Below are 24713 nucleotides of genomic sequence, written 5' to 3'. Positions count from 1 at the left end.
CTCCGGTGTGTCACCTGCTGTTTCAGAGGAACCGTGAGGACGTGAGATTCATTCATTGATTCGTTCATTCATTGAAAGAAAGAACGAAACGGGGAGGGGCGGGGAGAGAGAAGTGGGTCTTAAAGGGAGAGTAGAGGACGCCAGAAAGGGATGCTGTGGAGATACGGACAGAAGGGATCAAGGGATTTTAAAAGAAAGGAAGGGGCGGGGAGAGGCAGACAAGCCATTTTGAGAAAGGCAAGTTCTTGTGCGCCATTGACAATTCTGCGCTGGGAAGAGTTAACCACATCCTCCTGCTTAAGTTTACATGTAAATAGAGCGCGGCGGCGGCTGCTCTCCGGCTTAGGCTGGCCCGCTGGAGCTCTTGATTGGCTGCCAATGACATCACTCCCTCCTCTGGTTATAACACCCCGGACTCGCACAAACCAGCCCTTAAGAGACGGCAGGCCAGCCCCCTGACTCCGCCCACTTACCCGCCCCATACCAATCATTGGCATCCCCGCGAGGGGGAGCGAGCGGCTTCCAGGGGAGAGCCCCGATTGGCTCGGCTTGCCGCCTATTCCTCCTCCCGCCACGCCCCTTTCGAACCTTACATTTACTGTGTAGCAAAAGAGAAAGTAAGTATGTTGCAGCGGGAGATCAATGAAGCCAAGTGAACGGGGGCTTAATGCGTAAATCGATAGCCACAGACGAGCGCCAGATGCTGGAGGGAAAGATCCATTTATGAAGTAAGTGGAAGACTTTGGGCCGAATGGGAAAGGGGCCGAATGATGTGGACTACGCACACTCTTCTATCCTCCGCACGGTTTTAGAGAAGAGATGCCTTTCGAGAAAGAACAACTGGGGAAATGCATGGGGGTTTGGTGGGGAATAAGCTATAGTAGTACTTTCGTAATACACCCACTCCGTCCGTGTAAACTGACCTGTATGCGTTTCTTTGGTGAACGTCCACCGAATGGATTGGAAGAAGCGAACGCTTTTCTCGTTTGGGATTGCTGCAGTATCGGGGAGGGGGCGGGGGGGGGAGATCCCAGTGCATAAGAGTCTCTCGGTATCAGCATCCCTTGTATATTTTGCCCTCCTACCTACCCCACCCCCCGGGGGGGAGAATGTTCCGTAAAACGCATTCCCTTTTCGGTGAACACCCGAAGAGGCTCCGGATGGGTGAGCTTGAAAAGGTGCCTTTTTTGCTCTCTCTTGGCTGGGATCTTTTTAACTCGCAGTCTGACTTCATGGGTTGGCTGTAAATATTATTACCTCTGCTGCAGAGATGCAGCTCTTCCCAAATATCCTGGCCGTCTGAAGGGACCAGTGTTCTCTTATCTGGTCTCCAAATACGTTATTAGGAGGTCTTTAAAATATTATAATCTTACTGGTCCCACACGTGACTTGGTTACAAAAGTCACAGCTTGTTTTTGCTTTTATTAAAAAAGCAGGGTACTGTTTCTCCCCCCCCTTTTTGGATCTCTGTTCCCTGTTGGAGTGTATAGTGTATTTGTGTGACATACACACACGCTCACACACATGCATTTGTTCTTCAAATGCAGGACAGAGAGAAGGTTAAGGAACTGCAGGCAACTTGCTTACTGTTATTTCAGGTTTCCTCTCTTTGCATAGCATTATTGGATTGTTTCTTTCCACATGGTCATAAACGTGCTCTCCTTCTTTCTCCCCATTTACGGCGATAATTTATCTTCATCCTGCAAATACTTTCCGACCCACTCTCCATAGGTGATGGAAAGGCGTTTATGTTTTCTGCTTGTGGTCCTGGGATAAATGGCCCATCCTAATGGGGGAAGAGGTCATTGTAAGATTATAGAAACAGGCAGTCGAATGTTGGATGGGGAATCACTTGTCACAGAACAATTGCAGTTACTCGGGGGGGGGGGGGAAGCAAACCTATTCTTGAATTGGGTAAAATGGTTATGCTATTCTGTTTTGAATGGGGCACTATACATTCTGATAGGGATAGTTTCAACTGTCCTTAATTTTGTATGCCATGTTGTAGTATGTTGAAGCAAGTTTGCTAAAAAGTATGGAGGGGTTTTATTTTATTTTTTTAAACTTAAATGGAAATAAGTTTTTGCTATGACTGCTTAGAATTTTAACCTTAAGAAACTGGAGGGTGATGCAATAACCTTTTTTAAAAACTAGTGTCATTTGACTGACCTCCATTGGACTATGTCAAATGCCAATGTAATTGGTCACTAAATGGTGTGGTAACGTGAATATATATAATCTTGTGTGGTGGGGGTGGGTTGGAGGGAGCTCTGATTTTAGGCGGAGTGGGTGGGGGTTGATCTCAAGCTTGTCCTGTCATGTTAGAGGGTGATAAGAAAGATGTAAAAATAGGAATTTTGGTACCTTAAGGCTTGGATATTCTGAAGCTGTCACTATGAGGGTTGCGTTAGTATCTGAAGTGTAGTTCCAAAATAGCATTGCTGCTCATAAGGGATGCACAGCACACTCCATTTCCCCTTTTTAGTATGTATTCAGGACTTGCTTGAGACTTTTATTTTTTATTTTTTACTTTTTACAAAAAGCCAATTATGAAAATAGCTTCCTTGGGTAAGATCCTTCCAGGCCAGATTTCATTGTCCTGCATTCTTGTCACTTGTTAATGTACCATTGGTATCTTGGAATACTTAATTTGCAGAAGGCAAGAAAAAGTATAGCAATGTGTCAGGATCTTTTTCCACAATGAACTTCCACAGTGGAAAGCAAGACAGAATTGGGCTCACTTACTGGAGTTGTTCAATGCTATCTGCTCTGTAGACTCCTTGGTGTGTTGTCCACTATAAGGTAGATTATTTAGGTTAGTTGTCTTGGCAGACCTGTCACTTCACTGTAAATGTACATCAGAATTCTGCAGTAACTAAAGATGAATTCTGCAACTTGTATAAATTAAAATGTGTGGAATCAATCTCCCCCCATAATTTGTTACGTAATAATTAATATTTTGTGATGTTTTCCCGCTACTTAAGGGGAAGGAACAAAAGCCATGCCCTCTGTCCAGCAGAAAGCTTATTTTGCAACTTCTCTGGCCTCTGATACTTTGCCAGGCATTGCTCATTTGCTCAAGCATATCTTTGCCATCACAAGAACTATGAAGTCACTCTTTTTTTTTAAATGCAAGATGGGATTCTTAAGTAGTATTCTGGAGTGAATGCCACAGTTTTCCTGTGTGCCCACAGAATTGCAGCATACACACAGCCCTGGTTTGTAGTGTGTGTGTGTGTGTGTGGGCAGTTCTGCCATAGCACAAAGGCTGGGATGAATGATTTTCTGACTTGGTTACAGTTTACTATTCTATGATCTATTCTAAAAGCCCCACAGCTACAGCTCTCCTCCTGTTCTACGCAAACTGATAGTAGCTAATAAGAACGTCTCCATTTTCCTTTGCTTTTCTGCAAAAAGGCCCCTTTGGCCCTCAGTGTTTAGGACATTGCTTTCCAGGTCTAACAATGAAGCCTCGTGCATCACGAGATACCCTATTATTATTATTATTATTATTATTATTATTATTATTATTATTATTGTTTTCCTTTTTAACAGAGAGAGCTTGAGTTCCTTTTGACTTGCCATTCTCAGCCTCCTCATGCCTCCATCTCCACTAGACGACAGGGTAGTAGTGGCACTCTCCAGGCCTGTCCGACCTCAGGATCTCAACCTTTGCTTAGACTCCAGCTCCCTTGAATCTGCCTCCTCTGCCAGCGAGAGCCACGTGAGTCTCCTTAGCACCGCTGTCGTGTCCCTCAAGGCTGCGAATCTCACGTATATGCCCTCATCCAACGGCTCTGCCCGCTCCTTGAGTTGTGGATGCAGCAGTGCCAGTTGCTGCACTGTGGCAACGTACGACAAGGACAATCAGGCCCAAGCGCAAGCAAGCACCAGCAGCACCTCTGCCAACGTAGGAACCTCGACCACTTGCCCTGCTAACCAAATGGTCAACAACAATGAGAACTCTGGCCCTCTGAGTCCCTCAAGCGGGGTGGGGAGCCCCGTCTCGGGCCCGACGAAGCAACTGGCGAGCATCAAAATCATCTACCCCAATGACCTGGCTAAGAAGATGACCAAATGCACCAAGAGCCACCAAGGGCCTGTCATCATTGATTGCCGGCCGTTCATGGAGTACAACAAAAGCCACATTCAAGGGGCGGTCCACATCAACTGCTCGGATAAGATCAGCAGGAGAAGGCTTCAGCAGGGCAAGATCACGGTCTTGGACTTGATCTCTTGCCGGGAAGGCAAGGACTCTTTCAAGAGGATCTTTTCCAAAGAAATTGTTGTTTATGATGAGAATACCAATGAGCCAAGCAGAGTAATACCTTCACAGCCATTGCACATAGTGCTGGAATCTCTCAAGCGAGAAGGCAAGGAGCCGCTGGTTCTCAAAGGTATTTATAACCAATGTTCTGCTGCTTTCCCCTCTGTGCAGTGGTGGAGGCTGCAGTTCCTACGCCAGGCCACTGGAAGGGAAAACCTCCGATGCTGTCAAATATTTTTAGGTCATGTCAATATTTTAAAATCATGCATGCAGGAGGGCTTCTAAGGGAGAATGAGGTCTTGATATCTTTTTTTAATTATTATTTCTTTAAGTGATTGCAAGTTTGAGGGTCAAACTGCACATATATTAACCTAATCCCTTACCTTAGGAATAATCAATGTGGTACACAATGTGGTATGCAAACTTCTGAGTTTCACAGGATTCTTCTTTGGCTGTAGTGTGTGTGTAGTTTTTTTAAAAAAAATATGTAGTCTGTCTATTTTTTTAAAAAATGGAATAAACAAAAGATTTCTAGATAATGGCATAGTATTAAGCCCTGTCTATGTGTGACTTAGTTCCTTTTGAATGCAAAAGGAGAAACATCCCATGGTCCCAGATGGAGCTCATGGGTTTCACCTCTGGTAAGAGGAGTTCCAAGCCTCATGTTAGAGAGGAAGTGGAAGTCACCCATGCTTCTTCTTTTTGGCCACTTCTTGATAACTTATGAAGCAGTCGCAGAGTGAGTGGCTTGAAAATGGAATGAGGGTATGGACTTCCTAAAAAGGAATAAAAAGGAATAGTTAATGGATGTTGATCTTGATGGATCCAGCACGCATCTATTGGCTGTAAGCCCAATGCAGTTTCAGTTTATTTCATTTTTTTGGTACTACTGCCTAGGATGACTTACTGTAGGTTTAGTAACTTTATGCTGGAGAATACTTTAAATACTGCTCTGGTTGTTACTGGTAATTAAATCATCTGTTTCTTTGGTTTTTTTTGGTTGTTGATGATGATGGTGATGATCTGTTAACAAGAACTAATAGTACGCATGTTTAATTTTAGTGGGGCATGACAATTTAGGGTAACTTCTTGATAGAGGCATGCAAACAAATAAGGTCATTTCTGATTGGGTAACAGACCAGTGGAATGTCATGCATACAGAAGGATAGGTGGCTTTTTAGTTCAGTGATCAGAGCACTGGTAAACCAGGGGGTTGGGAATGTGATTCTTACTGGGGCCACACCTTTCTTTTAGGGTGAAGGCAGAATCCAGTGCAGGCTTCCACAAGCTGGTTCCATCCAGAGGTTTTAGACTACAACTCCCAGGATTCCTGACCATTGGCAATGCTGGCTGGGGCTGTTGCAAGTTGTAGCACAACACATCCAGAGGACGCCAGATTGGGGAAGGCTCATTTAGTCCCAGGTTCAAGCACTGGCCTATCTAGACAAGATACCTTTTGTAGCAGGACTGGATAAGACCTTTGATGAAGACTTCAGAGAGCTGTTGCTAATCTCGTAATTCAAAGTGTTTATAAACTGCTTTTTAGGGCTGGCTGAGAGCTTGCAAAGTGACATACAGAAAGTCATGTTACAAGATAGTTTTATGGCTGTTTTCCTCTTAGCGACTGTGTATCACATAGGACAGTCAGATTCCCAAGTGAAGAAATTAGTTTTGAAAGGTCTGCACCAAAGGGGCTAAGCTGAAAACAACTGGAAGGGAATTGCAAAACTGTGGGGGCCACCACTGAGAAGACCCTGTTTATCGTTCTCACCAGCTTACTGTTTTTATCAGTGGGCATATGAGCAGGGCCTCCGAAGCAGACATGACAGTATGGGCAGCATTACCCTGTTGAAGGTGGTCCTTAGTATATGGGATAATGGTCTGACTCAACATGAGAGAACTTTGCATGTTCTTACCTAACCTTTTAAAAGGTTTTAAAACCTTTTAATGCATTGCCATTCTCCTTCTGTAAGGAATGATGTACTTTTGTCAGAAGCCATAGGTTTATTACAAAAGCTACCAGCTGCAATTCTACAGGTTTTAAGATCTTCTCAAAAGAAAGAACAAAGGCTTGACTCAAAGTGAAGGCAGGTTGTCTGGTTCAAAAACAATCTCCCCCCAACCCCCATCAAGAAGTGTGTGTGAGACCCTTTTGCTTCTAATACTGTTGGAATGTATTTTTGTAAGCTGCTTTGAACATTTTTACAGGAAAGGCAGGACAATTTTTGAGAATTATGTTCAGTATAACTTTCATGGTAAGACATCCAAAGTCTAGAAACAGTACTGCGGAACCCTGTAATGGTGTGACTTTCTAGATCAGGGATTGGGAACTTGGTAGGGGTTGGTAGTTGGTTACTCCCTGACCTCTTAGTAGGCTGAATTATCTCAGAGAGTGGGGGCCTTGCCCCTTATTTTTCTTTGTTGCACACTCAGGAAAGACCTTGCTCCCCAGCCAAGGTGCCAGGTAGAAGAATGCTTCTCTGTGCCACACCTAGGCCTGAGCTCCAGTTTTGGTGTATGCTGGCTTTCTGTGGGGTGCACCCACATCAAAGCTGTGCATGGTGAGCACTTCTCCACATCTCAGCCAGGGGCTTGGCTTTCCCTGGTGGACACCAAAGCCTTTCGGGCTGAGGTACAGGATGGTGGAATGCTCTTCCGCCTTCATCTCAGCCAGGGGGGCATCCAAAGAAGGGAGAAACAGGTTCTCAGGATGCAGAGCCCAATGCGTTTCGGCCTGTATCTTTTCAAAGGCCTTCTTCATGGGGTTGTGAGAATTCTGCAGAGTTTTCTCTAACACTAGGCTGTGTCATCTGATACTCGTTGGTGCCAACCCACTGAAGAAGGCCTTTAACCATGCTTGCTAACCATTTGCTGCAAAAGCAACCCTAACCATGGCTTAGTGTATTGTCTGAACAGCCTTACCCATCACACAGGGTTGTTGAGAAGGTAAAATAGAGCGGAGGAGGGCTATGTATGCTGCTTGGGCTCATTGAAGGAAAGGTGGGATATAAATGTAGCAAGTAAATCAATAAAGCCCACACTTATTGAAGCCAGCCTGACTAAATTATGGGGTGGAGTAGTGCTCTTCCAGCCCGTGCCATGGCTTGGGGCCCAGCATTGGTTTGCCCAACAAACCTACCCTAACTGAGCCATGGAGTGGAGGAGGTAAGAGAAGGGGGGCTTAATGAAATCAACATCTTCCACCTCCTGTCTTACCTTGCTTGTATCTCCCACAGCTGCTGCTTCTGGCCATGTGGCTCTCTGCGCAAGCAGTCAAACAGAAGGCAGTTGCTGCAGAGAGCCCCACCAGCCGTTCTTTTGCTGCAGCAAACACCATGGCAGGAAAGAAGCTGGTGGGGCTCTCTGGAGCACCCACTGGAGGCGGGGGGGTGGGCTGTGGTGGTGATGGTAGGCCTTGTTGTTTGTGGGTTGGTGGGGAATGGCGTGATTTGCCACTCATCTCACTTTGCCACCTGATGCAGGCACCTCACCCTGCTTCATGGGAAGGCTAGCCCTGTCCTTTTGTGTCCATGAGCAAACATCTACAACCATGTCCACTGATGCAACTGCCCTCATTTTGGGATTTAACTTCTGAAGCAAAATGGAGTGGTGTTTTATTAGGGACAAGCATATGGAATTTATGCATTAGCAACTGTGCACACAAATTAGTTAAAATATTGTATTGGCTGAAAGAGTTTATTATATTGAGTTTTAACTGAGGCTAATAAAAGTTCACTCCTTTTGCATTTTATTTGCTCTTTTAGTTCATGGAGAACCAATAAGAAGACAGATGATAGATAATGGTTTTCCCCATTCAACTAAAGTTGCCTCCTTCTGTAAACAACCTTTTTACCAGGGAATGCAAAAAGTTAGAATACTGGTAAACCAGTACCACTCCGCACCATGGAATCCAGCCTTAACCATTAAAATATGGAGGTTGAGAAGAACAGTGTCCTAGATGGTCTTTAAGATGGCTGAAAGGAAGTGGGCGGAGTAACCGTCTGTCAGAGTATCAGAAACCAAAGACTTGGGTTTCCTCTCAGGCTGCTGAGTCCCCGATTGCATCAATTGGTAGTGAAAAGAATCCTCACAGCATTGCCTAGCTCCTATTGCCTTGTTCTGAAGCTGGGAGATTTAAAATTAACTAAAAGCACTTAGCAGCTTGATCTAAAGAAGCTTTAGAAGAAACAATAATTTTCCTCCCCTCTGCCAGTTAGGGGAAGCTGTGGATGGAGATCAAGGGATTAATAACTGCAGGGTGTTGTGGTCCACCCACCCACTTTAATTTAATGATGGCAGAAAAAAGCAAGAATGAACGGGAGCAGAAAAAGGAGTGATGGTAATATCTCCGTACGTTCCCCCCCCTTTTTTTAAACATCAGTACTTCAAAGAACAACAACAAATGAAGCCCTATTTCTTATCCCTGCCTTGTTTGGAAGTGTGATCTGGACCAGGGAGACATCTTATAATGAGGCTGTGTTCCAGCATGTGTGCTTGCCGTGCGGCTGGAGAGGTGTTTGTTATTCAATTTCACTTGTCAGATGGCATTTTTTCCATCATGCTTCAGTAGCTCTTAGTGCCCCGCATGTGATGCAATTTTTGTTTTTAGAGATTGAACTCAAACCGAAGCTGAGCTATAAAGCCTCTCTTGCTTTTTATGTTGAGTGAGACTCTTGCTTGACTGCGATCCAGTCATAATTTATGGCCGCCCCATCTGATCTTCCCGGTTTATGTTTGTAAACATTGGTTGCTAACTACCCCATCCAAGTTTGTCTCCACGGCCCCCACTGATCCAGTGCCATGTTCTCCATGTTTGGTGCTGCCTGTCAGGGAAGCAAGCTCTGTTGCCATTTCAGTGGTACGGTGTCACACGGAGGCGAAACTGATCAGAGAGCCCTCCACCCCCTCCCTCCAGCCTGGGATTAAATTACAGGCTTAATTTACAGCTCTGGCTGGTGACCTCGATCAAATTTATATTCCTCTTCTAGACGTCTGGTGCTTTTGGGGGGGTGGGGGTGGGAGGGGGCAATCTTTTAAGTGTGCAGAAATGTGGCAATATCTATAGAAACCCAGACTGCCCTCTTGTTAAAATACATTTTAAACTCGTCTTCTGGAACGTAGACTTGGAAATGGTGGTTTATTTGTCACGCTTCTCTCCTGTCCTCCCCCCCCCCAAGGATTTCAGGTTAGCATATTTTCTGTTTCCCCCACTATGCCCCATGCAATGATCCTGTGAAGTAGGTTAAATTTGGAGATAGTCATACCCACAGTAGACCCATTGAAATAAATTGGTCTTGATTCAGACATGACTAAGATGACTTCCATTGATTTCAAAATATGACTAAATTTGGATCCAGCCCAGTGAACCACCTATAGAAGTTCATAACCGAAAGGGGATCTGGATTTGAATCTGGATTCCCTGGAGCATGGTCCTCCATTTATAAAATGTGATTGTCTCTCACTGGATGTTTTGAAGGGAAAACACATTGAGGGTTGAAAGCACTCTGCAGATTAAAACTTCAGTGTGTGTTATGGTTAGTATGTGCACAGCAACCCAAATCAAACGGAGCTGTGGACATGTATATGTGTTTATTGGAGCAAACTGTGCATGCAGATAACTTTGTTGCTAGAGCTGAGGCCTCATGAGATAAGCCACTGTTTAGCTAGAGACAGCTTGCCACCTCTGTTGTGTGAGCTGCGGCACTGAAAAGGGCAAAGGTATTGCCAACAGTTGATGTTGTTTCCTTCTGGATTGCCACCATTTTGTAGCTAGGCTGGAGTATGGGCAGGTAACTGATGTGTTTGACCTTATAAGCCACTGCAAATTTCTTGAACAGCTCAATAGCCCCTGCTTAAAACACAAGTAGGAAGCAACTTGTCTACCTCTAGCATAATTAACCTTCCTCTAGCATAGGGGTTAGCAACGTGGTGTTGCAGGCACATTGGCACCCGCCAGAATCCCAGAGTATACCTTCCAGACTCCACCGCCTTCCCTCTTTCTCCTTCCCTGCCTCCTGTGCTCTCGCTGCCATTTCTGCTCACATCTTTAGCCAGGAAATCTAACATAAGATGGCAGTGACTTTGGTGCAGATGAGGTAATATATACACATGCTCATTATTACACTAGAGGCATTCAAGAGGCAGCTGGACAACCATCTGTCAGGGATTGAGCAGGGGGCTGGAGTTGATGGCCTTATAGGCCCCTTCCAACTCTACTATTCTTTGATTCTATTAAGTGGATCATTTATGCTAGCATTTGCAGATGACCTTATTTCAGGAATTGCAACATCTCCTTCCTCCATTTCATTGTGATTTTGACTATTCCATAACTCTTTATCGCTTATCGTTTGTCTCTCTTGATGGCCCTGAGATGTCAGCCTCCCAAAATGGTAGCTGTGAAACATGTAATTTCAGTGCAAAATTCATGGACAGTTCTCACAATAGAAGGATGTAAACAGTGTAGCCCCTGAAGAATCTGAATTGGGATCGGTGCTTTTCAACTTGTTCATAAGTGACCTGGAGCTAGGGCTGAACTGTGAGGTGGCCACATGTACTGATGATGACACCAAATTATTTAAGGTGATTAAAACAAAAAGGAAGAGCTCCAAAAGGATCTCTTTGAATTGGGAGAAGGGCGTCAAAATGGCAAATGTGGTTCAATGTAAGCAAGAGTAAAAGTGATGCATTTTGGGGCAAAGCCCCTCTTACTTCACATATAGACTAATGAGGTCTGAGCTGGCAGTCACTGGCCAGGAAAGGGATCTTGGGGTTGTGGTGGACAACTCAATGAAAATGCTGACCCGGCGTGCACCTGCTGTGAAAAAGGCAAATTCCATTTTGAGGAACATTAGAAAAGATACTGGAACTGCCAATATCATCTTTATACAAATCTATAGTGCACTTACACTTTTAATACAGGTCTGGTCACTGCAGTTCAAAAAAGATATTGATCCTTTCAGGTGATTTGCTAAACCACAGAGGTTAAGCGTTTTGAGCTAAACATTATAGCTTAGCGTGTCATTGTAACCATTCCTAACCAGGGTGGCTACATAACTACAGTTTAAACATGCTCACTAACCATTTGCTGCAAAAAGGTTAGCAGCCATAGCTTAATGTGTTGTCTGAACAGGCCCATTGTAGAGCTGGAAAAGGGTAAAAAAAAAGAGCAACCACAGTGAAATGGCACGAGACGTAACCTTTCATAAGAGGAAAGGCTGCAACATTTGGGGGCTTTTTAGCTTAGAAAAAAGGCAAGAGTGGGAGGCATGATAGAGATGTATAAAATTATGTGCAGTGAGGAGAAGAAAGTGGAGAAGATTTTTTTCCCTACCTCATAATACTAGAACCTGGGCTTGTCCAATGAACCTGAATGGTGGGAGATTCAGGACAGATAAAAGGAACTACTTCATGAAGCGCTTAGTTAAATTGTGGAATTCGCAAAATGGGATTCAGCAAAGTCATGGAGAATGAGACTATCCATGGCTCCTGGTCATGATGGATATATGCTACCTCCAGTATCAGAGGCAGTATGGCTCTGTATGCCAGTTGTTGAGGAACATGGGCATTAGGGTGCTATTGCACTCATGTCCTCATTTTGGATTTCCCACAGGCAGCTGTTTCGCCACTGTCGAAACAGAATGCTGGACTAGATAGGCCTCTGGTCTGAACCAGCGTGGTTTTTTTTTAATGAGATTTGGTATGACTTGTAAATAGCAAGCTCCTCTAAAGGAACAGAAGAATGAATGGCTGAGAGTCGATGTCTGAACTAGCTAGCTGTAATTTTGGAATGACTTAGCCGAACAGTGCTTGAAACTGTTGCTGTTATATTTGGCTGCTTAGTTTAACATGAGAGCTCTCCTCTTTCATTTTTTAAGAATAGACAGTTGCATCATGTGGCTCTTTAAACCAAAAAAAGCAGTTTTTCTAGTGGATTCCTTTCTAAGAACATCATGTTTTTCTTCCTACAGCTCTAGATACAGAACTGAGGAGAGCAGTCGAGGATGTAATAGTTGCAAAAAAACAGGACAATTCTAGCAAAACTTAGTTTCTTAATAATTTTTGGAGAGTCTGTCATCCCTAAAAGGGAGTAAATGTTTAACTCTGGTGTTACTGAAACTTTCAAGGTAGTTTATTAAAGTTGTGCTCTACAAACTTTCAGGGCCATAGTAGCTTAAAATGAATTGTTACTTTACTAGAACCCAATGCAAATATAATATTTGTCAGTGTCTTAACTCGGGTTAAGTGATCAGAGTGGGCTGTGTTCTCTACCACTCCTCTTTGATGCAGATCTCACCACCCTTCATTTGTCAGCCCCAACCATGGTAAAGTCCTGGTTCACACAAAATTCTAAGCCATGGTTGTGTTATTGAAATCTGGTTTGTCATTGTGTCTGAACCCATTCCACAATCCATGGTTCGTTTACTGGCTATAAACCACAAATAGTTTGTTGTAGAATTAAGAATAGTTTGTTGTAGAATTAAGACAAGCCCTAGCTTGTTAAAACCAGGGCTTGTCGTGATGTCTGCATCTGGAACTGTGCCTTATCCTTCACTTGTTTACACTGCTGTCCACTTGGAAACAGAGGGGCTCAGCAAGAGCAGTCTGGAAATGAAACCACTCTGAAGGCTGGCAAAATGGGCAGGAAAGAACAAATGTGAAATTGGGAAAATAAGCTGTGGTTTGTTTGTTCATCTGCAAGATCATAGAATAGCAGAGTTGGAAGGGGCCTACAAGGCCATTGAGCCCAACCCCCTGCTCAGTGCAGGAATCCACCCTAAAGCATCCCTGACAGATGGTTGTCCAGGTGCCTCTTGAATGCCTCTAGTGTGGGAGAGCCCACAACCCCCCTAGGTAACTGATTCCACCGTCGCACTGCTCTAACAGTCAGGAAGTTTTTCCTGATGTCCAGCCGGAATCTGGCTTCCTTTAACTTGAGCCTGTTATTCCGTGTCCTGCACTCTGGGAGGATCGAGAAGAGATCCTGCCCCTCCTCTGTGTGACAACCTTAGTTTTAAGTATTTGAAGAGTGCTATCATGTCTCCCCTCAATCTTTTCTTCTCCAAATTGAACCCTCCCCCTCCCCTGCCCCCTCCCCGACCCCCTTGCAAGTGCTGTGCCTGCTTTCCAAGGTTAGAAAAGGCACCTTGGAGAGGTAAGAGAGGGAGCGTTCTGGTGGGAGGGGACTGGAGAGGCCAGGATACAAAAACTCTTATGGCCTCTCCAGCTTCCCCCCCTCCCTGGCAGTCCACCTCTTCTAGATGGGCTCAGAGGCCTATTTAGAAGAAAAAGGAGGATGGAGAGGTGAAAATTGTCTCCGTTGCTCCCGCTGACAAAGTGGCAGGGCATTCAGTACTCAGAGATCAAAGGCCTCCTTCTAAGAGGGGGACAGGGTTTCCACATACCCTTTTAAATGTAGCCAGTGTTGAGGAGGTCTTTGTTTCTTTTAACTTTTTTAAAAACACCCTGGCATTTTCAGGAATCTGGAAGTCCTTCCTGAATGCTTATTGGAGAGGGTGAGGTCAATACACTAAGAACTGCTGGGCTCCTCCAAATGCCAAGAGGAAGGTTTTGTTTGTTTGTTTGTTTTGGAAAAACTAAAAAATAGGATGAAGGCCCCTCAGTGATCAGCTTCACTTTAAAAAGGCATGTGGAAACCCTGCCCCCCTCCCCAAGTAGAACATTCTCAGAATTCCCCCCTCCCTGTGAAAGATGCAGAAAAAACAATGGCTCTTTTGCAGGAAGAGAGATGGTTCCCAAAAATAAGGGGCAGGATTCGGCCGAATACTAGTTTACACTTATGCGTTTTCTGATAAGTTGCCAGGTACAGGTATTTTTCAAACCTTGCTGTGTGAAACAATTCAGCTGATCATGCCCAGTAAATTCATGGTCCACTATCTCCTTGATTTCAACCGAGCCTCTGCCCTCCCTCTCTTTCCTAGAAGAGGAGTCCTGCTGCAGGGCTGTGATTCAGAGTCGTTCATAAGCCTGATACATCACCAACTCCTAAGAGGAATCTGGAATCTAGTAGTCAAGGTTCAGTTCTCAATGCGTTATGTCATTGAGTGGGGTGAGGAGAGACCCTAGGCCCAGGTGAGCATAGGTGCTCACTGACTGATGACTAGTGAGTGGTGTAGCTTAGAGATAACACCTGCTTTGCATACAAAACATTCCCAGTTCCACCCACAGCATCTCCAGTTAGGGCCTGGAAAAACAGCAACTCCTGTCTCAAACCCCATAAAGCCACTGGTGGTCAGTCTATATAAGAGCGTTCCCCAATCTGGCACCCCTCAGAGATATTGACTCCATTTTCTATCATCCTCAGCTAGCCTTGCCAATCGCTACAATAAGGGGTGAGAGCTCACTGCAAGGCTGTCTGCTTGTTGGTGTGGATGCGCCCTGTCAACCTGTCGCTGGCCGTGCTAACCAGAGATGATGGGTATTGTAGTCCAATACTTATGGAGGGAGTTGATAGTGAAAGGCTGGTGTAGACAATAGCATGAATGCCAATGACTGTATAGAGGTTGTCTGAGTGTATTTCGCTGACCACCAGGCAACCTGACCGGACCTGATTTTCTGTGAGATGTTCCATGCTATTTGTCAGAATGAGACAATCATCTATGCTAACCTAAGGAATGAGAACTTGCTGCAGGGCTCTCTTGATTGCTGGTGTCAACCTATCAACCTGTCAAGTGGTGTGGAGAGCATTATTGCATCACTAAATTATTGTCCAGTCTACAGAATGTGGTAAATCTCTCCTCTCCATTTAGCACAATATAAGAACATAAGAAGAACCTTGCTGGATCAGACCAAGGGTCCATCTAGTCCAGCACTCTGTTCACACAGTGGCCAACCAGATGTCAACCAGGAACCCACAAGCAGGACATGGTGCAGCAGCACCCTCCTGCCCATATTCCCCAGCAACTGGTGCATATAGGCTTACTGCTTCTGATACTGGAGGTAGAACATAGCCATCAGGACTAGTAGCCAACCCCTTTTTAAAGCCATCTAGTGGCAAAAGGGGTGGGGCCAAAAATAACCACCTATTTTAGCTTACAGTTCTTTTTGCCAGGAACTAAGCCTTAGGAGAGGCATTTCAACTACACAAAAGCTGGGGAGAGCCAGTGTGGTGTAATGGTTAGAAGGCTGGACTGGGAATCAGGAGATCCGGGTTCTAGTCCCCACTTGGCCATGGAAGCTCACTGGATGGCTTTGGGCCAGTCACAGACTCTCAGCCCAACCTACCTCACAGGGTTGTTGTGGAGAAGATAAAATGGAGAGGATGATGATTATGTACGCTGCTTTGGGTCCCTTAAGGAAGAAAAAGGTGGGATGTAAATGTAATGCATAAATAAATTGCACAAAAGCTGGGAAACCACTGAAAGATTGGTAGTTGGGGCAAAAGGAATGGGATCTCAAGAAGGGAACTTCCAGCTCCCCTGAGTTCTCCAGATAGGGATTTGACCCCCTGGATCTTGAGATTCTGCCCCTCTTCCCCCGCCTTAGGCACACTTCTGTGTCCTCCTGTTTCCCTACAGTAACACTGATCATGCTCCAAGGTGTGCTTTTTACATGTCCTGCCAGGATTTTGTATCAAGGTTATTGTTGGCTGCTAGTACAGCTTTTAGGCCTCCGCCAGGTTTGTCCTATTATACCATTGCCAGGAACATTCATTTTCTTCTACTGACTATTTGATTGCTGCTTTCAATTTGAAATGGGTTATACTTCTGAAGTTGCTATCAAAATGCACATTCAAAATTAAAATGGCCATTTTATTCCTGAGCCCACATTGTATCTTTATAACTCTCTGTGCTTTTTGAACAGTAATGTAAAATGCATTGGTATGTTGAGAACAAGAGATCTGGGACAGATCTACACCAAGCAGCATATAACACTTTGAAAACATTTTGAAAATGGTATATGGAATGTGTCCTGGGCCTGAACAGTTGTCAAAACCATTATAAACTGTTATAAAGCAGTAGTGCAGATCCTGCCCCAGTTAATCTCTTTGACTGGGGAAAAGTAACATGTGAACAGATCCTGTTATTTGGGCATTTCTGTTACTGTATCTGGTTCACTATCCTACCTGAAACCCTCTTGGTTTCCTCTTAGGCCTAATCTAATTTGTGAACCGCCCAGAGAGCTTCGGCTATTGGGCGGTATAAAAATGTAATAAATAAATAAATAAATAAAATAAATCTATACCAAGCAGCATATTGCACTATGAAAGCGGTATATAAAAGGCAGGAAAGTAGTATATTGTATGTTTCAATGGGCCCCAACGGTTGTCAGTGCACTTCAATACCGCTATAAAGCAGAGTGGCTCCTGCCTTTTACATACTGCTTTCATAGTGCAATTCCTGCTTGGTGTAGATTAGGCCTTATACTCAATGGTTGGGGAAATGTGACCTTTGGGGTGGAAAATCAAAGAGTTAAAACTGAAATGACAATCATGAGAATAATTTATTACAGTTCTTGGTGGGCTGAGAGTGGAGGAAAATTAATGCTGCCCCCACATTTAAATAATGATGATCACCAAATACAAAATCACCATGTTAGCCATTGACATGCATGACCGCCATGTTTTGAACTGCTAAGCAATAACACTTTTGAAATTTCTAGCCCTCCAGATGTTTTGGCCTGCAACTCCCATCATCCCTCACCATTGGCTATGCTGGCTAGGGCTGTTGGAAGTTGTTGGCCAAAACATCTGGAGGGCTCCAGGTTGTCGACCCCTGGATTTAGTGGAATAAACAGTAGATGCTTTTTTATATAATCACTGGGATCTCACAACACAATTATCCACACTCGTGATTGTTGTTGAACTGTGTTGTCTGAACCCAGTGCATTTTCCACATGCTTGTTAACCATGCAGGCTAACTTATTTTTCTCAAACAAGCCATCATGAGAATGCATGGTTTGTCATTGGGTTGTTCAGGGTGGCTAACAAGCTGCTATGGATGGTTAACAAGCTACCCTGTGGAAAATGCACTTGACTTGGCCATGATAACCCACGGTTCAACAACAACCCACACTCAGCCCATACTCAACCACTGAATGTGGGTTCTCATGTGTGAAGCCTGTCATGGTGGAACATTTTTTAGTCTTCTTTAAAATATGTTTCATTTGATTTGGGAACAAACATAGCCCCATGCAGGCATTCATACTTCCCATCACATAACGGGAGGAGTCCAGGGGCCAACCACTCCATTGCATTCTCGGCAGTAAAGTTGAAAGTGGGAAACTGTTGTATGTGTGTGCATGGGGTTGGTGGTTCCTGAGTAATTTAAAACACTGATCACACAGGATTCTAAATCATGCGGAGAACCTACATGTCTAGAGCAGTTTTCCCCATTCATACCTTCCCCTGCCCCCTCCCATGCATGAAGGATGGCAGGTACATAGCGGAGAGATGCAGTCAACTGGCATGGTGCCATTCTTGTCCCTCGAACAATGGGGAATGCCAGAATATGAACAGGACATGTCCGTGGAGGCTGGTGGCTCTGATGTCAGTGGGGTGGTGAGTCTGCTCTGGGTTTCAGTCAGAACTGTAAAGGAGATATCTAAGGTGCACCTTGGATAGCTCCTGTAGACTTTTGGCTGAAACCCAGAGCAGACTCACCACCCCACTGACATAGGATATACCAGCCTCCACTGGGGGCCTGTGTCTTTGGGGTTTGTCAGACAGGCTGGTCGCCAGATGCTTTGTTTTGATTTATTTTGTTTTATTTAAAACATTTTGATGGGTTAGGGAATCATTGCAGAGGAATGAGAACCTAAATGCAGGCAGCCTGATATGTTTTAAAGGGGTTTAATTGCATTTACTTTATGAGCAGTTGGATGGAATGCTGTCCATGTGAGTTGCAGAAGTAGAATAATTTCAGGGCAGCCTCCCCCAGCCTGGGGCCCTCCAGATGTTTTAGACTACAACTCTCAAAAATCCTGCCCATTAGCTATGTTGGCTAGGGCTGATGGGAATTGTAGTTAAAAACATCTGGATGGTCCTGTTGGGACTTATGGATGATCAACTTAAAGAAAAAAAGAGGAACGTTGTTTTTGTATATGACAACAGCTGCTAGATTCCTCTATGCTCAAAACTGGAAAAACACACAAGTACCATCAATGGAGGAATGGCCGCTGAAGGTTCTGGAGTTGGCGGAGATGGCCAAACTTATGTCACTGTTAAGAGAAAAATTGACAGCTTCATTTGTAATGGACTGGAAACCTCTGATGGAGTATTTGCAAGAGTTGGAAAAAATGATTTATATGTCTGTGGATTCAACATATAATGTCGGTGGATTCAGTGCACAATACTGTGCTGGCTAGAGAGAAGTAAGAACGATAAAATGTTACTGTATTTAGAGAACTAACCAGTAAGAACAGTAAGACATATTACTAACCAGTAATATGTCTGACATGAAGAATGCCTTAAATGTACTATGGCTTTGTATGTTCTGTATATGTGTTTTTATAAGTAGTATTGTTTTGTTTGTTAAGTTTTGTCTTTTAGTGTAGAAAACAATAAAATTGTTGAACACCTAAAAAAAAATCTGGATTGCACCTGAGCTAGTATCTTTCTAATGAAAGTTGAGCAATCTGGGGTGGATGGCCACTAGAGTATCCCTGAAGGAGACAACCTCTCCCATGGTGGCCATGATACTTTTCTAGATGATGATTCATCCACCCCTGTAGATGTTAGCTAGGGCTCTGATCCAGGCCCGCATAATTACTACGGGACGGGATTTGCATGAAAAAGGGTCAAAGTGCAGTGGAGAGAAGAGGTACTCTTGGGATTTCCAATGCTTTGATTGGATGCTCCTGTCCCCTGTTTCTGCAGTCATTCAGAGGCGATGTTTCTTATTTCCATCTGTGAAAACTCAACCAACTAATTTCTTCCTATAAGGCTGCTGTTAAATGGCCAGAGCTGGTCATGCCACATTATATGCCACTCCATTTCCAGTCCTGATTCAAAGTGCTGATATTAAGTTACATTTAGTGCGCTAAAGAGCTTGGGGCCAGGTTGCCTGAAGGACCATCTCCTCCCTTTTATACCTGCCAAATCCTAAGATAATCTTCGACAGTCCTTCACTGGGAGCCCCTGCCAAAGGAAGTGAGGCAGGTGGCTATCAGGAAGAGGGCCTTTTCTGCTGCGGCACCCTGGTTGTAGAATGAGTTTCCCAGAGAGGCTCGCCAGGTGCCTATGTTGTATTCTTTCTGGCACCAGGTCAAGACTTTTTAAATTTTATTAGGCATTTTAGTCACTTGGCTGTGTTTTAAACCTGTTATTGTATTTTAAATCTCTGCATTGCTGCTAGTTTTTATTTTGGATGGTACTTCTATCCTGTAGTTTTGAACTTTTTAGTTCATGGTGTATTTAGTGGTTTGAATTGTTGTAAATCTCCCAGAGAGCCTCGGCTATTAGGCAGTATACAAATGTAATAAATAAACAAATAAAATGTTGACGATCAGATGGCAATCCTAGATAGTTAGCTTTGTCTGGCGTTTTAATGGGCTATGACTGCTCAAAGCCACAGTGCTACTGCAGGGAGCACTTGGCCAATAATAATAATAATAATTTGGTGTTGGAAAGGGGAGGGGGATGTTTGCTCTTTGCCAGCCATTTGCCTTGCCTTCATTTGCCAAACATGTATTCAAGCCTGAGAATTGTACAATCAACAACTACACTGTGACATGAAAAAATGCATTTCCCCAGCAATTCACTATTGCAGTTGGAGTAGGGGAGAAATAGAGCTCTGAGAATGGAAAACTAGCTGGAGAAATGGTATCTTTAGTCATGCGCTGCACTTCTTTTGTGGGGTGGTCAGGGGAGAGTGGGAAAGAGCATTGTCTAAGGCCTTGAAGTCGTCAACACGATGGCTTTTGCTAAACCTGCCCACTTCAGCAAAAGCACGCCTTCTCTACCTTTCCAGAGTTTCAGATCTCTAAATCCATCCAAGGGGATTCTTATTTTGCCCCCTTTCCAAATTGCTGAATGTTATCCTTTGTGTTTGTCTTAATGCTCTCATAATCCCCCACATGACAGCACCAGCTGCTGATTTTGTTTCCAAATGGAGGCTGTGATGAAGGGCAAACAGTCAGTGTTGCATTAGATACCAATACCCTGCTGGCTGGATGAAGGAGAGAATCAGCAATAAAATCCCCAAATGGACAGATTAATATTTCATACAAGTCCCTTTCCGAGTGCTCAGTGGGGACATGTGTGCTGACGAAGTCTGCTCAAAGTGATAAAGCACCTTTCACTTATGTAAAGAATTGGGCACACGTGTTAATGGCTTGATCTTTGAGTTTTTCCTCCCTCACCACCTTTTTGTGTGTGTGCGTGTGGGAAAAATAATACAATTTTGGTATGAGTGCTTCACCTAGTAGATGTGTATAGTCATTTGCAGTTTTTGCAGATATTTGATTCCCACTATCTGAGGCTGTAGGCCTCATTAGAACAGTTGCTGGGAACAAGAGGGGCACTCATTTCCTGCTCGTGGGCTTCCCATAATCACCTGGTTGGCCACTGCGTGAACAGAATTCTGGATGGGGTAGATTCTAGGTCTGATCCAACAGGGCTCTTATGCTCTTAAGACTCCTTTGGATTTATTTATTTAATCTATTTATATCCCATCTTTCTTCTTCTTCTTGCAAGGAACCCAAAAAAGCTTACATAATCCTCCTAATCTCGTTACAACAACCCTGTGAGGTAGGTTAGGCTGAGAGTTAGTCCCTGGCCTAAAGTCACCAGTGAGCTTTATGTCGAAGGTGGGGGACGGGACTCAAACCCACATCTCCCAAGTCCCAGTCCGACACTGTAATCGCTAGGACACACTGTCTCGCTATACATGAAAGAGTTCTGTCTGTACACATGTTTATTTATTATTGCATTTATATCCCGCCTTTTTTCCTCCAAGGAACCCAAGGCGGCATACATAATCCTCCTCTCCATTTCTATCCTCACAACAACAACCCTGTGAGGTAGGTTGTGCTGAGAGTCTGTGACTGGCCTAAAGTCACTCAGTGGGTTTCCATGGCCGAGTGGGGACTAGAACCCGGATCTCCTGACTCCCAGTCCAACACTTTAGCCACTGCACCACACTGGCTCCCACATGTTGGGTTTATACCCCCAACCCCACCCTAGGGAAGTTTATATACTCCTGTGAAAATGTAGGGGTAGTGACGTGCCCAGAATCTGTTGGAGTCTTTGAGTGCTTCCGTTGCCTCCTCAAAGGATTTTGAGATGGCTCAAAAGGGGAGCCTTGAGCGGACCATTTGATTACAGTCTTCCCCGTCACATCCCCAGGAAGGGGATGAGGTCATAGGTGGCAAGAAGTTCAGAGTGTGAGCAGAATGGATGTGAAATGTTGTTTTTTGCTGTAGGGTGGACTGTGCCTGTCTCTATTCTGCATGCCGGAATTCATGCAGGGCCGCTTGCAAAGTTTAATGTCCGTGTCTCAAATTCTTGCTCCTAGAAAGAATCAGCTCTGCAGAGGATAGACCCCAATCCAGCTAAAGTCAGCCAGGAAACAATAGCAGTAAGGGGCCATTGTCCACATGTCCTACATGCCAGTGTGGTTAAAGTGTTGAATTGGGAGCTGGGAGATCCGGGTTCTAGTCCCCACTTGGCCATGGAAGCCCACTGGGTGACTTTGGGCCAGTCACAGACTCTCAGCCCAACCTACCTCACAGGGTTGCTGTTGTGAGATGAAATGGGAGAGGAGGAGGTTATGTATGCTGCCTTGGGTTCCTTGGAGGGAAAAAGCTGGAATATAAATGTTTTTAACTGTTGTAAACCACCCAGACAGCTTCAGCTATGGGGCAGTATATAAATGTAATAAATAAATAAATAAATATTGCTGCCTGGCCACTGTAGACCTTTGGTCTGATCAAGCAGGGCTCTTCTTGTGTCAGAACTAGACTTCCTAGGAGAGATGTAGCTGCAGCTGAAAAGAACTTTTCATCTCTTTCTTCAAAATATATGACATCTCATTATTTGTTCCTGCAAATAAAGTAGTGCTGGAGCACAGGAACTTGCTTCAAAGAGCTCATAATCTAAAATCTGGCAAGGCGAAGAATATGCCCATGAGGAAAGATTACACCTTATGGGACTGTTTAGTTTAATATAAAAAAAGATGAGAAAGGGGAGACATGATAGAGGTAAACAAATGATGCATGGTGTGGAGAAAGTGGATAAGGAGACATTTTCCTCCCTCTCTCAAAATGCCAGAAAATGGGGTCATCCCATGAAGCTGGTTGGTGGGAGATTCAGAACACATAAAAGGAAGTACTTCTTCATACAACTTATAGTTAAACTCTGGAATTCACTACCACAAGTCGTATTGGTGGCTAACAATATGTAGGGCTTTAAAAGGGGATTAGACAGATTTCTAGAGGATAATACAACCTAGTTCTGATGCCTTTATGTTACCTGCAGTATCTGTATGTAAGGCATTTTCTGGGAAACACAACTTTGAGGGTGCTCTTGCACTCACATCCTACTTGTGGGTTTCCTCACAAGCAGCTGCTTAGCCAATGTGTGAACAGAATGCTGGACTAGATGGGCCTTGGCGTGATCCAGCCAGGATCATCTTATGCATTTATTTTAATCAGGCTCGGTTGCAACCATTGCACTTAGGGTTCAAATTACTAATATTTATTGGTGTAGTAAGTGCTTTAGAAATTTTGTTCTGTACAATAGAAAATACTTGAGAACGCCCCAGTCTGCAGGCTTACAACCTACTCTTTCTTCCAGTTGCCTTGCATGTTTGTGCTCATATGGTTGATCATACTATTTCATCTTCTATTTTGGACCGGGCATGCTCTCCTCCCATATCCCCCCTCCCGATTATTAATTCAGGACTAATAGAGGCTGATCTGTTGGCTAAATCTGTGGATAGGAATATAGTGTCTTCGGGCTTCAAACAAAGAAAATCCTCTTGTGTTTGCTTAGGAGAGAGTCTTAAAATGGCTATAGCGTATGTGATATGTGTGCCAATCAAATGCTGCTCCCTACACACATAGTGGGGAGGAGAAGACAGAAATAAAGTTGGTCCACACCAGCATGTGCAATGTTCCAAACAGGAAGGCAGGAAATCTTCCCTGTGAAATGCTTCTTCCACAGCACTTTTGAGTAGGAGATTCTGCGGTTTCTTTGGACCGGTGGTTCTAAAAATGTGGTCCATGGACTGGTGGTGGTTGAGAGCTCCATGGCGTACAGGTGATCCGTGGTAAGGTTGTAGTCTAGAATATTTGCAGTTGGCCATTGATGGATTGATTTTTTTCTGAAGATGGAGATTGAGGTTGTTTAAATCAGAGCTGTTTTTTTCGAACAAGCTAATGAGGCTTAGGGCCTGTGATTTTCATTATGTGGCACTGGTGCAGTCTATTAATTTTTAATCTACTAATTTCCCCTTAATATTTACCAGTTAATTGGGGGCCCTTCTCAGTGGCCTGGCCAAGCTCCTGTGACTTTTAAAATACAGCACTGGTTTTGGCAATGATGGTGGCACTGAGGAAAAAAAGTTATTAAAATATGAGTCTTATTCTGAAAATCAAAACAGATACATACAAATTTATGCAGTGCTCTGCTAAGACCCCCAGAATTTTTCAAGTGGTCCTAAAAAAAAAAAAAAGTTTGAGAACTGCTACTTTAGAGTCTCTCTTCCCTTCTCTTCTCCTGCCCCCTTTCTTGGGGCTGTGGGGTTGAGCTGGCAGTGCGTCCTACGTTGTCATCTCTCGGCATCCCTGTACTGTGTGACCCACCCCCTCCCCAGGCCCATTTCCCCCCTGTTTCAACGATTTCCTGCTCAGTGGGAGGGGAATGTGTTGGAATCTCCCCTCCTCTGCAATCGTCCTCCCTCACACTGTGCAGCTGATCTGTGGGAAGCAGCTGATCAGTGGGGAAACGGAACTGCGGGGAAGATGGGGCCAAGAAGAAGAGCGGGGCTTGGGGGGAGATGGGACCAAGTGGACTACATTTGGCCCATGAGCCAAAGCTTCCCCACCCCCTGCTTTAGACAGCACGTTCTAGTATTAAGTCTGGAAGATTTTCGTCATGAGTCATCCCCACGGTGGTGCAATTTCATTGATGCAACCATGGCTCCTTTTCTCAGGCGTGAACAGCTGACCGTCCTCTTACGTATGGTAATCTTCTGAAGGTGCTGCTGGGGAAAGTTACTGAGTTTGAGATATAATCTGACAGCAGACATATCCTCCAAACCCCAAGGTTTGCAGAAGTAAAGAAACAAAACACTTATTGATGCCGGGGGGGGGGGGGGAGGAACTGGGAGGGAACCCAATGAAGATTGAAGATGCTCAAGGTTGAGTATGCTCAGCGACAAACAGAATAAGCCCAATGCTGACTAACTTGGGGAGGGGATGGAAAACTAGACGGGTGGGTGTGGGTGTGTGAAATGGAAGGGAGTCTCTTGGAAGAAGGTATGGCTGG

At 44.4% G+C, this 24713-nt stretch overlaps 1 protein-coding gene across 1 annotated transcript in view; it reads left to right on the top strand.

The window, feature by feature from the left end:
* The first annotated feature begins 636 nt into the window (after positions 1-636).
* DUSP10 (dual specificity phosphatase 10) overlaps positions 637-24713 on the top strand; it is a 57983-nt gene continuing 33906 nt past the window's right edge. Inside the window, exons 1-2 of the mRNA XM_063124094.1 lie at positions 637-728; positions 3556-4397. Coding sequence (XP_062980164.1) covers positions 3599-4397 — 799 coding nt within the window. The 5' untranslated portion in view covers positions 637-728; positions 3556-3598. The remainder of the gene's footprint in view (positions 729-3555; positions 4398-24713) is intronic.

The sequence above is a fragment of the Elgaria multicarinata genome, chromosome 4, assembly GCF_023053635.1.
Source record: "Elgaria multicarinata webbii isolate HBS135686 ecotype San Diego chromosome 4, rElgMul1.1.pri, whole genome shotgun sequence".
In the NCBI taxonomy this organism is placed as follows: domain Eukaryota; kingdom Metazoa; phylum Chordata; class Lepidosauria; order Squamata; family Anguidae; genus Elgaria; species Elgaria multicarinata.
This window is presented reverse-complemented; position numbering and strand designations above follow the sequence as displayed.